General features: G+C 43.4%; 1 protein-coding gene across 6 annotated transcripts in view; it reads left to right on the top strand.

Moving 5' to 3' along the window:
• Positions 1 to 18017, top strand: part of RNF115 (ring finger protein 115) — a 71454-nt gene extending 53437 nt beyond the window's left edge. For all 6 annotated transcript variants that reach the window (XM_036342534.1, XM_036342531.1, XM_036342537.1 and 3 more), the window contains 6 exons: positions 2036 to 2247; positions 8324 to 8392; positions 9764 to 9836; positions 10935 to 11028; positions 12950 to 13065; positions 13715 to 18017. In XM_036342534.1, coding sequence (XP_036198427.1) covers positions 2036 to 2247; positions 8324 to 8392; positions 9764 to 9836; positions 10935 to 11028; positions 12950 to 13065; positions 13715 to 13846 — 696 coding nt within the window. In that variant the 3' untranslated portion in view covers positions 13847 to 18017. The remainder of the gene's footprint in view (positions 1 to 2035; positions 2248 to 8323; positions 8393 to 9763; positions 9837 to 10934; positions 11029 to 12949; positions 13066 to 13714) is intronic.
• The last annotated feature ends 48 nt before the right edge of the window (positions 18018 to 18065 follow it).

Below are 18065 nucleotides of genomic sequence, written 5' to 3'. Positions count from 1 at the left end.
TAAGGTCATGTGCTGAGCAATTTTATGTCCCCGTTATCATCTATACTAGGGGCCCAGTGCACAAATTCGTGCACCTTGAAAGGAACTGTGGGCCATGAGGCTGCGGTGGGCACAGGGGTGGTTCTTGGCCCATCCTCCGCACCCCTGCCTGTCCCCTCCTCCCATGGCCCCGCTGCCCCTGGTCCCCTGCCTGCCGGCAGCCCCATCCCTGCCACCGCCGCTCCCACGGGCTGACGGTCCCGGCCCTGCTCGCACCTGCTGATGGCACTGAGTGATTGGGACCAGTGCTGGTTGCCGACAGTGGGTGCAAGCAGGGCCAGCGCCGGCTGCGGGTGCGAGCAGGGCCGGCGCCAGCAGCAGGTGTGAGCACTGGGCGGGACCACGGCATGGGGGAGCAAAGAATTTTTAGTAACCACCAAAGGCTCGCCCCAGTGACAGTTACCGGCACCCCACCTTGCTCTGACGCCCCCGCTCACCTGCTCCACCATCCTGCCATGCTTCGCCCTCTACTGCCTGCTGCCAACGCCCGCCATGGTCCACGCGTGCCCCCTGGTGGTCAGTGCATGTCATAGCAACCAGTTGTTCGGTTTTTCCCACATTCAGTCTATTTGCATATTAGCCTTTTAGTATATAGGATTATATAGGATATTAATTTTTTTGTTTCATTTAAACTTTAAAAACAAAACAAAGAGACCTGAATATGACTGGGGTTATATACTTGGGTGGAGTAAAGTAAGTAGTATTCTGTGGAACTCTCAAAATACCTGTTGTACAGATAAATAAAGTTATTTCAGAAGTGATTTGGCCGAAACCGGTTTGGCTCAGTGGATAGAGCGTCGGCCTGCGGACTGAAAGGTCCCAGGTTCGATTCCGGTCAAGGGCATGTACCTGGGTTGTGGGCACATCCCCAATAGGAGATGTGCAGGAGGCAGCTGATCGATGTTTCTCTCTCATCGATGTTTCTAACTCTCTCTATTCTATCTCTCTCCCTTCCTCTCTGTAAAAAATCAATAAAATATATATTAAAAAAAAAAAAAAAAAGAAGTGATTTGTTTTTTCATTCACTCTTTGTTTAGTGATTCTTTGGTCAAACCCAACAGGCACTCCCCCCCTTCCCCCCCCACCTCACCACCACCAACATCCTTTTAATGATAATAGTATTTACAAGAATGGTCTTACCTGATGTTTCTGCACTGCTTTGACACAACTCTGACACTGCCCCTTTCTGATGCAGCGTCTAGGTCAAGAGAAGTGTTTTATAGATATCTGTCTCCACTTTGTGGTGATGGTGCTTTTTTTGTTTGTTTGTTTTGTTAATTCTCACCCGAGGATATATTTCCATTGATTTTTAGAGAGAGTGGACGAGAGAAGGAAAGACAGAGAGAAATATTGATGTGAGAGAGACACATCAATAGGTTGCCTCCTGCACGTGCCCAGACCAGGGCCTGGGCTGGGCTGGGAGGAGTCTGCAACCAAGGTACATGCCCTTTACCGGAATCGAACCTGGGACCCTTCAGTCTGCAGGTCGATGCTCTGTCCACTGAGCCAAACTGGCTAGGGCTGATGGTGCTTTATTACAAGTGTGTAAATACATCTGTTTTATTTAAATCTTCGATTATCCTGTAGTGAAAATGTGGATGTCATTAAAACACAGAATTATAATGTTGATCTAAATGATTGACTGTGCTTAGGACAAAAGTCTATGATCACCTTTGTCTCATGCTTTTATTTCAGGAGGGGGTGTAACTGGTCAGAGGCATGTGGATATGAGTTCATTGTTAAGAAAGGAGTTCAGCCGTTGGCCTGTTGTTTCTGTATGAAGGAAATTAAATTTCACAGTATCTAAGTTTCCCCCCTTCCCTGTTCATGCCCTTGAAAAACTTCGCTTCATAAAATTGGGGAAACCTATACCTTAGTTTGAGCTGCTGAATTTTGAAGTATAAAAATTATTCCTTTCTTTTTTCAATATTTCTTCCTGTTTCCTCTTTTTCCTGTTCTTAAAACTATAATGTAGTTTATTTCTGTTTTTTATTAGTTCTGGCGCAATTTGGACCACACGATGATTATACAAGATTTTAGACCATTTCTAAGTAGCAATGCACTGGACCAAGATAATAGAGCCAATGAGAGAGGTCACCAAACTCACACTGACTTCTGGGGACCAAGTCGACCTCCACGGTTGCCAATGACTCGGAGATACAGAGCGCAAGGAAGCACTCGTCCTGATAGATCCCCAGCAATTGAAGGGTGAGTGCACAGTTGTTTTAAGTTCTTTTTAAGGGCAGTTGCAATGAAAGACATATTGCCTTAATCTAATCTTTATCAGGGTCTCATACTTACTACCTTTGTGGACAAGATGGAGGTATATAAACAGAGTGAAAATGAAGCTAAATTGAATGTCTATACTCAACTCATACCATGTAACAAATGATGAATAGCTAAAGGGTAATAAAACTAATGATATAGGTCTCTGGCTAACATTTTTATTAGTGTCTCAGATTAATATAGGTTTATCAAAAATTCAGAAGCAAATGAAAGGGATATCAATATATTGGATAACATTAGGATTCAAAGAGACCTCAGCAGATTGGAGCAATGGACTTGATATGAAATTTAATAGGAATAAACATAGAATCTTGTGACTGCCAAAAACAGTCATGCAACAAATGTCTATTGAGTCTTTTATGCTACAGCATTTGTACTAGACACTGGGGATACATGTGAGTCACACCATTGCGTGGTGGCTCCTTATCTCCTGGATCCCATTTACTAGGGACAATAAACAATTTAAAAAAATATTTTCCTTATGCATAGGATTGTGTTCGTACTTTATCAGCTTATCTCATCTAACCCATATGAATTAGTAGCTGCTATTGTTATTCTCATTTTACGTAATAATAAGACTCACAGAAATGAAAACGGGATCAGTGGTAGATCCAGGACTTGAACCCAGGGATATCTGAATCTAGAACTGTACTATCTGATACAACAGCCACTAGCCACATGTGGTTATCTCAGTTTACATTAAAAGTTAACAACTCGCCTAACCGGTTTTGCTCAGTGGATAGAGCCTGCGGACTGAAGGGTCCCAGGTTCGATTCCGGTCAAGGGCATGTGCCTTGGTTGTGGGCACATCACCATTGGGGGGTGTGCAGGAGGCGGCTGATTGATGTTTCTCTCTCATTGATGTTTCTAACTCTCTAATCCTCTCCCTTCCTCTCTGTAAAAAATCAATAAAATATTTTTTAAAAAAATCGTTTTGAGTGCTGGACACCCCCTACTGGGGATTGAGCCCACAACCCCGGGCATGTGTCCACTGGAATCGAACCCAGGACCCTTCAATCCACAGGCTGATGCTCTATCTACTGAGCCACACCGGCTGAGGCAGCATGGGTCATTTTTAAAAGCTGCTGAGGTTATTCTGATTGTAGCCAAAGTTGAGAACCACTACTTTAGTTACTACCCAATCTCACTTCCTCCACTTTTCAATAAAAATTTCTCATCTCTCATTATTCCTATACTCCTATAGTCTGGCCCTCCTCTCACTAAAATCCATGGTGTCCTTCTAGATACAAACTCAGTGGCTACTTAAAATTTTTATTGTGTGGGCCTAATTCACTGAACTCAATAATTTTGGTCTTTTCCCCCTCTTGAAATTCTCTACTTCTGACTTCCATATTACATTTTTAAAATTTACCTCTTCTCTGACTTCCTTCTTCTGGATACTTACTAAATACTTGTTTTCCCAAGATGTTTCCTTTATTCTGCTTTTCCTCTTATGCTACAATGGGGTTTCTTAACTTTGGGACTATTGGCATTTTGGGCTGGATAATTCTTTGTATGGAGCTATCTGTACATGGTAGTATGTTTAGCAGCATCAGTGGCCCTTCCCTTACTACATGCAGGAACCACATCCTCACCCCACCCTGCAGACACTGCCCTGGGAGCAGTAATGTCCCTGGGGGAGAACCGCTGCTCTGTAAGCTCCGGCGTCCTCAGGTTCTCTTGTAGTTCTAACAATTACCTAGCCAGGGGTCCTCAAACTTTTTAAACAGGGGGCCAGTTCACTGTCCCTCAGACCGTTGGAGGGCCGGACTATAGTTTAAAAAAAAAACTATGAACAAATTCCTATGCACACAGCGGCGGCAAAAACACCCGGCGGGCCAGATAAATGTTTTCGGCGGGCTGCATGTGGCCCGCAGGCCATAGTTTGAGGACCCCTGACCTAGACACTAAAGACGCCCCGCTCTGTATTTCTGTCTTTACCTTTTCCCCTCATTTAAGACTTGAATATATAACCTCTTGTTAGACATTTCCATCTGGATGTTCCATAGATACTCCAAACTCAGGAAGATGGAAACTAAATTTTTCTTCCAAATCGGATCTTTTTTTTTAATTTCTGATTTTAATTGGAGGTACAACTTTCTACCCAGTTTAGAAACCCAGGCATTGACCTAGAATCCTATCTTTGTCTCACCCAGCCCTCTCATAGACACATATCCAGTCATTAAGTCTTTCTAATTTTTATTTCCTATTTCTCAACTTCTATATTGTCTAACCATTCCCCCCTAGTTCACATCCACACATTTTTATTTCTTTTATTTTTAAAAAATACATTTGTATTGATTTTTTTTAGAGAGAGAGGAAGGGAGAGGGGGAGAGAGAGACAAAAACCTCCTGCACTCCCCCTACTAGGGACTGACCTGTAGCCCAGGCATGTGCTCTGAGAATCAAATCACCATACTCTTGGTGTATGGGTCGACACTCAGCCATTGAGCCACAAAGCCTGGGCACACATCCACATCTTTTGCATGCCTGCACTACTGCATTAGATTCCTAACTCTTCTGTCTCTTTTAAAGTTTTATCCTTCTTTTTTTTAATCCTCACCTGAGAATTTTTTTTTTATTCCTTTTCTAGAGAGTGGAAGGGAGGGAGCAAGGGAAGGAGGGAGGGGGGGAGAGAGAGATAGATAGAGAGAGAGAAACATTGATGTGATGTGTGAGAGACACACTGATTGGTTGCCTCCTGCACGCACCCCTACCAGGGCTGGGCAACTTGCAACTGAGGTTTGTGCCCTTGACTGGGAATTGAACCAGAGACTCTTCAGTCTGCAAGCCGGCACTCTAACCACTGAGCAACCGGTCAGGGCTAAAGCTTTATCATTCTTAAATCACGTCCGTAATATCCTTGCAGGATTATCTACCTACATTTTCTTTCTTTTTTTTTTTTTTAAATATATTTTATTGATTTTCCACAGAGAGGAAGGGAGAGAGATAGAGAGCCAGAAACATCGATGAGAGAGAAACATCGATCAGCTGCCTCCTGCACATCCCCCACTGGGGATGCGCCCGCAACCCATGCACATGCCCTTGACCGGAATCGAACCTGCGACCCTTCAGTCCGCAGGCCGACGCTCTGTCCACTGAGCCAAACTGGCTTTGGCTATCTACCTACATTTTCAAATCTGTGCCATCACTTCCCTGCTTAAAGTCCATTCGCACAGGGTCCATAACCCAATATACAAAGCCTTCTGTTTTTGAATCCTCCCAAGCTCTGCAGCCTTCTTTCCTGGTGCTTTTGCTTTTATTGCTGCAATACAAAACTTACAGTTATCATGCTGTTTCATGCTTCTGTATCTTTGCTTAATCTGTTTTCTCTGTCTGAAATACCTCCACTGCTTTTTTGACCCAATTAAATCAGTCTTTACTGAATTCAGGAAGTCTCCCATGACCCTCAAGACTGTATCAAATGCATTTTCTTTGTGCTCTCCTCAAAGCCCTTATGCATTCCTCCACCATAGTTCTAACTCTGCAAATTGAAGTTATATTATTAACTAGCATTCAGGAAGCATACTGTGCCAGGCTTGGCATTCATTAGCTGATTTAATGTTTTGAATAACCCTATCAGGTACTGCTGAGGAAAATTGAGATCCTGCCTTATTAGAATCTATATTAGTAATCTGTTACTGCATAAGAAACTACTCTAAAACTTGATGATTTGAATCGGTAATTATGTATTATCTCTCACAGTTTCTTTGGGTCAGGAATTTGGATAGGGAATGGGGAGATAGTTTGCCTCAGCTGTATTATGTCTAGGACCAAAGGACTGGAATCATCTGCAGGCTTATTTGCTTACATGTATTACATGTTAATGCTAGCTGGTGACTAGGGTTCTAGTTCATGCTGTCACCTGGAAAACCCACATCTGACCCTCCTTAGTCTTAGGAATCAAGGCTAGTTTTTTATTTTGTTTTAAGATGTCTGTTTATTTGGGTTTGTTTGTGTCTTTATTCAGATTAAATATCTGGGCAAGGATACCAAATAAATGATGTACCCTTCTCAGTGTATCACAACTAAGGGACACAAGATATCAGCTTGTTTTATCATGGCTAATGTTAAGTTTGACCATTTGGTTAAGGTAGTGTCTGCCAAATATCTATCTGTCTGTCTATCTATCTATCTGTCTATCTATCTATCTATCGAGCCAGGATCTGTAACGACCTAAGGCTCGACCTAACACTGACTGCCGAGGGGGCTGCGGATTAGGCCCGGAGAGAGGCCTGCAGAGAGAGAGGCAGGGTCTGATCTGCAACCTCAGTGGCAGCTGTTGATCAGCCATTGCCTCTCTCTTTCTCTCTGGGCTTCACCAGCAGCCGGGTCTCTGTTTCTCTCCATCTCTGTTTCTCTCCGGGCCTCTGCGGGGCTGCTGATCAGCCCTGCCCTTTGATCAGGCCCAGAGATAGGCCCAGAGACGCTGACTGGCATAGAAACCGATCAATCAGAACCAAGTCTGGGTGAAGTGTCAGTAGCCAATGGCTGCCTAGGAGGGGGAGGTTTTGATGCTGACTGGCATAGAAACCAACCAATCAGAACCTAATCTGGGTGAACTATGAAGGCAGAACCTAAAGTGGGGCTGAGGAGGAGTTTTAAGGGCAACAGCTGTTTGGTGTAAGGTGTAAGAAAGCGGTTCAATTTTTTAATGACCGGTTTGGCAGTATAGTGCATATGGCTGACTATCAGTCCAGTGTTTTTGTCTGCCAACAGCATCTCCTCTTGCTGAAAAAGGCTTTTCCCTGCATTTAAGCAATCCTATCCTATATAATCTATACTAATAAAAGGTTAATATGCACATTAGACCGGGTCAACCAGCCCTCTTCTGGACGTCCGACTTCCTTCTGGACAAAGCCATGGTGGTGGGGGCCGAGGCAGAGGCAGTTAGAGGCAATCAGGCTGTCAGGGGATGGCAGTTGGGGGCGACCAGGCCGTCAGGGGAGGGCAGTTGGCGGTCAGGCTGGCAGGGGAGGGCAGTTAGGGGAGACCAGGCCGGCAGGGGAGGGCAGTTAGGGGCGATCAGGCCCGCAGGGGAGGGCAGTTAGGGGTGACCAGACAGGCAGGGGAGAGCAGTTGGGAACTATCAGGCCAGCAGGAGAGGGCAGTTAGAGCCGATTAGGCCGGTATGGGAGCAGTTAGGGGTGCTCAGGCAAGCAGGCAGAGGTGATTAGGGGCAATCAGGCAGGCAGGCAGAGAGGTTAGGGGTGATTAGGCAGGCAGGCAGAGGGGTTAGGGGCAATCAGGCAGGCAGGCAGGCAGAGGGGTTAGGGGTGATCAGGCAGGCAGGCAGGTGAGCAATTAGGAGCCAGCGTTCCCAGATTGCAAGAGGGATGTCTGACTGCCAGTTTAGGCCCAATCCCATGGATTGGGCCTAAACCAGAAGTCAGACAACCCCCAAGGGGTCCCCAATTGTAGAGGGTGCAGGCTGGGCTGAGGGAGCCCCCCCCCCCCATGCACGATTTTTGTGCACTGGGCCTCTAGTCCTGTATAATAAAAGGCTAATATGCAAATCGACCAAACAGCAGAATGACCATTCGCTATGATACACACTGACCACCAGGGGGCAGACGCTCAATGCAGGAGCTGCCCCCTGGTGGTCTTTGAACTCCTACAGGGGGAGCACCGCTCAGCCAGAAGCCAGGCTCACGGCTGGCAAGTGCAGCGGCGATGGCAGGAGCTTTTCTCGCCTCTGCGGCAGCGCTAAGGATGTCCGACTGCCGGCTTAGGCCCGCTCTCTGTGGGGAGCGGGCCTAAGCCATCAGTTGGACATCCCCCGATGGCTCCCAAACTGCGAAAGGGTGCAGGCCAATCTGAGGCGGCCCCCTCCGCCCCCGTGCATAAATTTCGTGTTCTGGGCCTGTAGTATAAAGATAATAGTGAAAAGCCATAGTGGCTTGGAGAAGGGATAGGTGGGATTGATTGGTCAGCCATGGATATTTGTAGAGTACTTTCAGTAGTCTGTTGTCTTACCTAACTTTTTCTTTTCCAACAGAATAATACAACAGATCTTTGCAGGGTTCTTTGCAAATTCTGCAGTTCCTGGTGGATCCCCTTTTACCTGGTAAGTAACTAATTGCCTTTTTTATTCTGTTGGAGTAGCATCATTTTAGCTAACTTTAGTATCTGTGCCATGGTAAGAAAAAGAAAGAGCTTCATAGGTGAATATACAGATGCGATTGGCAGGCTGGCAGGCTGCCATTATTTGCTGAGCTCAAACTTAATTAGAGCTTTTTTTAAAAATACTTTATTTATTTATCCTCACCCAAGGATTTTTTTTTTTACTGATATTTAGAGAGAGTGGAAGAGAGGGAAAGACAGAAAGAAATAGTAATGTGAGAGAAACACATCAATTGGTTGCCTCCTGCACGCCCCTGACCAGGGCTCGAGCTGGGGAGGAGCCTGCAACCCAAGGTACATGCCCTTGACCAGAATTGAGCCCGGGACCCTTTGGTCCATAGGCTGATGCTCTATCTTCTGAGCCAAACCGGCTAGGGTGAATTAGAACTTAATTTTTTGTTCAGGCTCACAAGGGTCATTCTGGTCCCCAGGTTGTCTGGGCATTGGATGTGTCTGATTCTGGAGTGTGTTGAGGTGGGGAATGAGTAGGTTCCTGCCAGGCTTGGTAACTGTCTGATTTGTGGGTTTCTCCTAATCATATGGGAAGATTTTATTCCTTAAGAATCTCTGAAATTGAAAACATAATGCCTTTTTCTAAGTAAGAAGGTTCATCAGAAGAAGCAAGACTATAATTCAGTATCAGAGTGACACTTACATATGGTTGGTGTTGTCTGGACAATTATTTTGCTACTTCTGGCTCTGCCCCCAAAAGCCTTTCTTTGCTTAGAGTGACCTCAGTTCATCCACACAGTTATTCTATTTTCTAACCTCTAGTTTCTCTAAACATATTCCCTCCGTCAACCAGGGCCATGCACCAGCAGCTCCACAGAGAGATACTGCCAAATCTCTTTTGTATTGTTTTAAGTTGTGGTTCAGAGAGACTGCGATGGCTGCTTCTACTTGAAAGCTCCTCATTGTTCAGAACCACGGGTGAGGTCTGTTCCAGATTTTGTCCAGTCATGAGGGAAAAACTCTTAGAAAGCTGCTCCATCTATGTTTAATGTAAGTGGGCACAGAGAAGATCAACTTTTCTTAACCAACAGGCAATGAATCCTTTTGTTCTTGTGTGTCATGTGGTATTTCAAGTGGCTTTACATTTTATTCCATTCAGTTTAGGAAAAATTCCTAGAGAATGGGAGACTATCTGGATAATCTGTTTGACCTTGGAAATACTGAGAACTTTTTTGCCACTTGATTTTAGAGAACTAGTGACTTTGCAGGTCTGAGAGAGCAGGATCCCTCTGCCAGTGTTTCTGTGGTGTAAGGCGGAGCCTGGTCACGTCATCTAATGCTGTCTGTCTCATCTCATGTATAGGAGCGGGATGCTGCACTCCAACCCTGGGGACTATGCCTGGGGTCAAACAGGGCTTGATGCCATTGTCACCCAGGTGAGGAGCTGCCTGTTGAAGGTGTCTGTTCAGTGTGTCTCATGGTTCCACAGGCTTCCTGCTCTCCTTCTGCTACTTTCTGAAATGGCAGTCACTCTGCGTTCCCTAATATTTTGAGCTTGTGGGTTTGCATTTTACTAATGATTTGCTGGTTTAGCTCAGTACCCATGTATCTTCTAGATCTTAAGACCTTTTTTGAAGTTCGCTTCACCTCCATAGGAAGAAAAGATTTTTTGCCCTGGCTGGTTAGCTCAGAGAACATCGTTGCCGTACTCTCCGGGGTTGTGGGTTTGATCCTCAGTCAGGGCACATGCAAGAATCAGCCAGTGAATGCATAAATAAGTGAAGCAACAAGTTGATGGTCTCTGTCTCTCCCTTCCTCTCAAAAAAAAAAAAAAAAATCAGTTAAAAAAAGCCTTTTCTTAAACAGTATTTTGTATTTTTGGCCTCTTGTTCAGGCCTGTAAGGATCCTATTTTCAAGTTACTTCACAAAAAAAGGAAGGTCTCATGTGCTGAAGCAGGGATTTCTGCCAGATGGAGCAAGTAGGGCAAGGAAGCAGAGAAAAAGATACTCCCATGCCATGGATAATTGTTTCCACTTGTTAATGTTAATTTTAATTTAATTGGTTTTTTCATTTCCCTTGTGGATTGCTGAGAATAGAAAGCATGTTGTTTATATCCAAATCTTATAGGCAGTATTTACCAATTTCTTGGCTTACCTTATGCTACTTTCCATACTCCCACCCTTTTCTTCCTTCCAGCAGCATGAAGTTTTTGGATCAGTTAAGCATTACTTTGTGTTAAGCTTTAGTTTTATTCATGATGTCACAACCCTTTTGCTGCCTCTAACGTTGCTTTGTGCCCAAAGGCGGGCCTTGCAATGATCGGGTCTGTCTGTAGACTTACACAGATGTCTCTGAAATTGTAAAGCAATCATGAGTGTTATGGCGGCAGTAAGAGGAAACCTGTGCCTCTCAGAGCCTTTACGGAAGTAAGAGCAACTAACACTTCTAATATCTGCACTGTTTGTTCTGGCTAGAGCAACTCGTTACCCAGGGATAGTTAGATGTTCACCACTTCTTTTTCTTTTTTTGTAGCTTTTAGGACAGCTGGAAAACACGGGGCCTCCCCCAGCTGACAAGGAAAAGATCACATCCCTTCCAACAGTGACAGTAACTCAGGAACAAGTTGGTAGGTTCAGTTTCCGTCATCTTCTGTTTACAATCCCAGCACTTCCTGTACTAAGGATCTTCAAGTGAACCTATGGCACTCTTCAAATTCCTACCATGGTGCCGTGTAAGGAAGGTACCTACTCTTCATTAGGTACCATGAGCAATTACCATGTGGTACAAAGATGCATAAGACTTGATTTCTTGAAGAATTTACCAGGGGAAGCAAAACTCTCCAAATAATTAGACAACAGTGTAAAAAATACTGTTGAGCAGATGCTACTTCCTGACTCTGGGGAGATAGGAAAAGATATAAATGAGAGGCTGGGAATTGGTTTTATATCAACTCTATAGTTAGGTACATTAGGAATAGATATTTTATTTATAACATTGGAGGAATTTAGTGATAAAGGACATTACTTTGGACTGGGAGTTTCTTTCCCCACACATTTAGAGTCAGATTTTAAAGGTAGGACGGGCCTCCTTAGAGAGGTCATTCTATTTCAGGAAAAGTATGAACCAATGTACAAATGTTCGCATGGATATAGTGTCTGAATCAGGTCTGACCTTATCAGACCTGAAATAGAATCTGGTTTGGGAGGTATGATTGGATAGGAAGCGTAGATCTTGTCATGCTGGACATTGAAGCTGTGGCAGAGTAGTGAGGGGTGAATATTTTGAGGGGAGGTAAGTTTTGTAGATCCTCAAATGGAGGGATAAGGGAATTTAAGTGGTCTGCAGAGTAGATTAATTTGGAGGTGGTATCTAAAGTAGATTGGAAGGGGAAGAAAGCAGAAACAGAAATGTGAGGGGCTGTTGCAGCATCTAGGTGGGGTTCAGGCGATGGTGACAAGGCTGACAGAAAAGGGTAGATACAGAAGAGAAAGGCATTCATCACTGATTGCATAATTGATTGAAGGAGGGGAAAGGTCAAAGATGATTCTAAGATAATGCAACTTTGCAGCTACAGAGGTGGTGCTGGCATTATCAGGAATGAGGGATTGTTAACAGGCCCTGGTTTGGTAAGGAGGCGATATAATATTTTGAATTTTGAATTTGTTGATTTTTGAGGCACCAGCTGGGAATCCAAGTGAAGATGAACTGGAGCATGCTATGGAGCTGGTACTAAGGGGAAATGAGCAGATCCCAAAGTGTATATATTTATAGAGTTGAAGACCTGGGGTAGGGATCCGACCTGGGAGGCTGTTCCCGGAGACGAGGCATAAGAAGTAACAGCTAGAATTAGTCCACAGGTGGTAGGAATGAAGAGGAAACAGTGCGTCTACTAAGTGGAAAGTCTTACTCCAACTGCCTTGAGCGCTGTGGGACACAGAGCGGATCCTGCAGGGGAAATAGACTGGCTGGTGCCCTAGGAGAAGGGGGCTTCCTGTCTCTGGACTTGGAGCCGCCCTAGAGCTTTGCAGTTCTGCAGCACCACCTGCTGGTACAGTTTTTAACTACAGCTTGTTCAGAGGGCTTTGGGCAACCGTGTTGGAAGAGGATGCCTAATGTGGAAAATAGGGTAAACTGAACTGGAACAGCTAAGATGACTGAGATGAGTCCCTCGATTGTGGTGGACAGATTTCCAGTGTTAGGTCCTAAGAAGAAACTGCCAGAAGTCTGTCACACATTGGGACGATGTTCCTGTTTTACCTAACAGTTAGCCTAAGCCCTAGTTTATTTCTTCCAACCTTTTACATGGAAAAGTAGGTCTTATCAGATGAATGCAATCAGTAGGCACATTCATCAGTCCTCCTTTTCAAATCCCAGTCTGTTACCACGAACCCCATTTTGAAATAAAGCTCATGCTTCCTATCTGCCTCCACCTTGGATGCCCTTGTGTCTTTTCTTTATGCATTCCTTTGGTTGTTAAAGAAATCGGGCTAGTATTTTCTTCCTTCTTGTTGCTTGTTTACTTTAAAAGGCATTTCCTCCTCCAACAGATATGGGTTTAGAGTGTCCAGTATGCAAAGAAGATTACACAGCTGAAGAGGAAGTCCGGCAGTTACCCTGCAACCACTTCTTTCACAGCAGTTGTATTGTGCCGTGGTTGGAACTGGTGAGTACAGACAACTCTTATCTGTGACAGGCATCTATGCCAGTCACATCTTGTCAGGGGAATGCTTCAGTGTAAGGGTGTAGTTAATTGTTAATGAAGATTACATTTTAGTCCCCGGCTAACTCTTAATAACACCATTACTGTTTCTTAAATTACTGTTTGGCTATAACTAGGGGTTAGCAAACCTATAGCCGACAGGTCACTGTGGCCTATCATCTGATTTTGTAAGTGAAGTTTCATTGGAACACAGCTATGCTTACTTGTTTACAAATTGTCTCTGGCTACTTTCATGTGACGTCACTGAGTAGTTGCGACACAGGTGGTATTTAGCCTGCAAAGCCTAAAATATTTACTACCTGTCCCTTTACAGAGAAAGTTTTCTGGCCCCTGCTCTAGATCATCTCAGGTCACTGATTCTGGTTAGTTCCAGTTGGTGGTATGTGTTAGCTCTTGTTACAAGGTCTCTCTGCCTTTAAAGTTCTGTTTGGGGGATGTCCTGGTGTAAACACCTCGGAGCCCAGTGTGCACTGTGTGAGAATGCATACCCTTTTTGGTTTTTTACTGGCCAACTCTCAGGATTTTCTAAGTGTTAGTACCTACAACTTCTCAGGTCAAGCTGTTTACATGGACTGATATCTTTCTGTTTCAGCACGATACATGTCCTATATGTAGGAAGAGCTTAAATGGTGAGGACTCTACTTGGCAAACCCAGAACTCTGAGGCCTCTGCAAGCAACAGATTTAGCAGTGACAACCAGCTACATGACCGATGGACTTTCTGAATCTAAAGACCACGTCTGAGCCAGGGCTGTGGTAGTCTTACCATAGCTGTGAATTGTATAAAAACAAAATAGTCGGTGGAGTTAGAAATCGTATAAGAAACCCCAACCCATAATATTAATGCAGAGTGTTTTCTTTAAATTTAAAGTTAGCATCTATAGACGGAATTGTATCTAAAACCAGATGCCTCTTACTGCTGAATCAGAGTGATAATTTTATAAGTGTGAAACTTAATTATGTGGGTTCCCCCTGCCAGAATAGAACTAGTTCCTTAAAGTCTAGCTAGGGTCCTGCTATCTGCCATGTTGCCCTTTATTAGATGTTTTCACTCCCTTGTCCAGCCTCCATCCTATCATTAGTGTATTTTATGATAAATACAGTGGAACCAGAGCCCAAAAGTCCTACTGATGTAAGTCTTTCTGTTTTAATCATACAAAAGCATATATTCTTGGCCACATTAGCTATGAATTAAGGTCAGATTAATTCAGAAATCTAAGACTAATGACTTTGAACCCTCAGACAGCAAATCAAAGAAAAATTACATTGGGAAGGAGAAAGTGGCTTATCATTATACTCTGGGTTTCTCATTTAGTTTTTAAAGACTACTTCAAAAGGTGCACTTTCTGCAGAAACCAGCCACCGCGACTTAGGGGTCTTCTGTTGGTAGGAATCTAATTCTGGCTCCTTTTTTCGAAAGAGTGGAGCAGCATACAGGCAAAGGACACATGTTTGAAATCTTTGGTTCTGACATTTTTTAATGGTCCCCATCTCACTGTTTATGTCTTTTGTCCTGCGGACTTTAAAATAATTTCCCTCACAGAAATAGAATGCCTTCATTGCTGCTCTGTTCACTGTTTTTAGTAATTCATTGATATTTAGGAATTGAGATTTTTACATTGTCTTACTTTAATTTTTTAAGCCCTTTGATCATCTCTGAAACCTTTGTTTGCTTGGTTCTGCATATCCTTAATCAAACTGATTATTGTGATCATGTTCAAAACAGCCTGGTCTAGGAGAGGTAGGCCTTACTTTTTTTAGCCTAACAGTGTCCCATCTACACGCATATGCTGCTTGGTGCATTTGGAAAAGATCAGAAATGTCTTCAGAATCTCAAAACCTCAAAGGGAAATGATGGGTACTGTTGGTACACCCAAAAGGGTTACAGAGAGGCACTGTTAGTCTGGTCATAGTTTGGAATGATCAGAACAAGAAAGCCTCTAAGAGAGTCTCTTTCTTGGCTTCTGTCTTTATTTTTGTTGAATATCATGCACTATACTCTGATTTGGGGGGGGGGGTGGTGGTTAGGGAAGGGGATTAGAGATATAGATGATATCTCTAGTGGTAGATGATAGGGGAGGGAAGAGAGAAAGAAAAGTGGGCTGCTGAATTAATAGCCTGCCCGTAAAAGGTGTGTCCATAAGGTCTGATTCAGGTTGGGCCAAGAGGAAATAAAAGATTTTTTTATATGCCTCTCATGTCATATCTCTGTAGAGTTTGTTTCTTTGGAGAATGTGAGCTATTAACTAAGCCTATTGAAATCTAGCCTCCAAATAAACATTGCTTTTGAGGGGAGGTGAGAAGCTGGAGGGAGTGTGAGGTATATTATGAATATTTAATGGCCACTATTCAACTGTCTCAGAAAAATTGTGACAGCCTGGAAAGCTTTGTCTGCCTGTTAAGTGTCTGGAGATGCCAGGACAGGCATTTGTATTTTTACTTAAAACCAGAGAACTAGAAAAGATCTCAGTAGCTTCCTAGAAGGATGGAAACAAAGTGCTGGAATAGGGATTTACTTTCTCAGCACACAGAATAGCTAGTAACAGTCTAAATTATCTGAAAATTTCTTCACTTTTTGCTGTCCCCAGACTCCTCCCACTTTATGTATCTGAAGTGCTTCTTCCTAAAATAGGAGGCATCTCAGACTTCAGGTTAATTTAGGTTAAGCAATATATTTGGGTTTTATAAAGCAGCAGAACTAGTAGGATATGTGTGTGCTTGTGTGTATACATGTATGGATTTATAATGAATTTGCTCATGTGATACGGAGGCTAAGAGGTTCCAAGATCTTTCCAGGGTGTCACAATTTTTCTGAGAGACAGCTGTGGCATTCTAATTTGATTCCAAACACCTGAGCATAGGCGAGTTGATGGAGTACGTTGTAGCTGAAAAGCCAGATGATTGGAAACCCGAGAAGAGCTGATGTTTTACTTTGAGTTCAAAGGCAGGACAGGGCTGATGAACCAACTCAGGCAGCGAGGCAGGTGGAGCTCCTCCTCGCAGGACTATCAGCCTTTTTGTTCTATTCAGGCTCTCAGCTGATTGGATGAGGCTCCCCCATATTAGGGAGGGAAATCTGCTTTATTCAGTTACTGATTCAGGTATTAATCTTATAAAAATTACTCTCAGAGACACACTTAGAAATAATGTTTGTCCAGGTATCTTGACATCTCATGGCTGAGTTAGGTTGACACAAATTAACCATCACAAGAAGGAAAAATAGAAATGTTGCACACAGTCGAATGATCCTTATCCCACTTAAATTTTGCCAAATTAAGGAAATATCTGTCTTGTTTAGAGACCTTAGTACTAGGGTTAAACGGTAGAAGACACATTCGTGGGATGAGGACCAGTTTGCTGTGTGCATAATAGCTATTTTTTCTCTTCAATTTAAATCCACCTGGAAATCTGAGGTACCTCCCATTCTAGGGAGAAACTTTGCAGATTCATTGGTCTAACACCACAGCATGTCTGGGGTGAGACATGCAGAGTTTGTTTCTAGGAATGCCTTGCTCTTCAATAGGAGGCAGTGCTGAAGGCAGAGGGCTACATAACCCAGACTTCTCAGGTGTTTCTTTCCTTCCTAACTGGAAGGCTTACAGACTCCGGAACCTGGAGCATTAATGGGACTCAAAAGACGACAGCTTTCTCTGATTGTCAAAGAGAAGAGAAAACGGTTGCAATTTCAGATCTTGAGCCCTTAGACTTGAGGCTTTTACATTCATATTAAATGTAATATGAGTCCCGGCAGAGCTAAACAGATTGTTTTTTTTTATTCACGAATGTCTTTCTCTTCCTCTTGTCCGTTATGATCTGAAATAGGAGGGAAGAAAACTACCATTAAGTCAGAGACATGTCTAGAAATTGGTAGACTTGAACATTGAGAGGTTATATAGGGCACTCCTTTCTGGCCTCTAAGGGATGATGGCTTCTCAGGTAGTTTCCAGATGGGTTAGTATAAGTCATGTTCCTCTGGGTTCATTCTGACTCGGCAGAACTGGGCAGTAGGGTGGGAAGGGCAGAGTGGTACTTTTAGCTGGTATCGCTTCGACATCTTGAAAGTTTCTAAGCTAATGAGTTTGGAGCAGGGAGAAGGAATAATCCTGGTACAAGCATTAATTTTCCTTCAAAGTTCTTATTGTCAGTTCTCTGAAGAGTTGAGAAACTTGGAGAATCCAGAATGACATTTTGTCCCTATTGGTATAGCTCAATTCTTTCCTTAAAGTATTAGTTTCTAAGAAAAAAAGGATTATTCTAGGTGGAGGATATGGAAATGGCTATAAATCAAATAGCTTCCTTAGCTTATTATAAATTGTAGTTGTCAACATTTACTGCCTAACAATTGAGCCAAGTACTTGTCAGATATTTCCTTGAGTAGTACTCGTTGGTCCAATAATTAGCTCTCAACTTAGTTAGAAGGTTTTTGGGGAACATTTCCCCTCCAACAGGTATCACTTTGATTAAGTGGTTATTAGGAGGAAAAGTATTTGTTTATGTCTTTGTATTCAAATATATGTGTGTGTATGTATATATGTATATATTCACAGACACACACACACACACACACACACACACATGCACATTTCACTGTAGAGGAAAGGATGTGATTGATGGGCACTGAGGTGCAGTGAGCAGGGCCCGGCAGAGGCCTGAGCACCTTGGCGCCTGTGTTTCTGCAGTTCTGTGTTGGGACACTGTTGGCCTGGCAAGCGCCCTGTTACATGGTGTGGTGAAGGGATTCAGTAGAAGTAAAAGTGTGGTCATTGATGAGGTTAAGAATAAAGGACTTTTGAGAAAAGGGTGTTTATCATCCATTGCTTCTGTATGATATTAAGTTGAACTCAAATATAATTTGTTTTTAAAATTTTTTCTTGATAAATTATTGTTGCCAATTGACTTTCTCTCATGACTTGCGTGCTTCAGTTTCTTTCTCCCTGGTGTCTA

Source organism: Myotis myotis, unplaced genomic scaffold (assembly GCF_014108235.1).
Source record: "Myotis myotis isolate mMyoMyo1 unplaced genomic scaffold, mMyoMyo1.p scaffold_m19_p_18, whole genome shotgun sequence".
Classification (NCBI taxonomy): Eukaryota; Metazoa; Chordata; class Mammalia; order Chiroptera; family Vespertilionidae; genus Myotis; species Myotis myotis.
The sequence above is the reverse complement of the archived record's forward strand: the minus strand, read 5'-3'. Positions and strand labels throughout refer to the sequence as shown.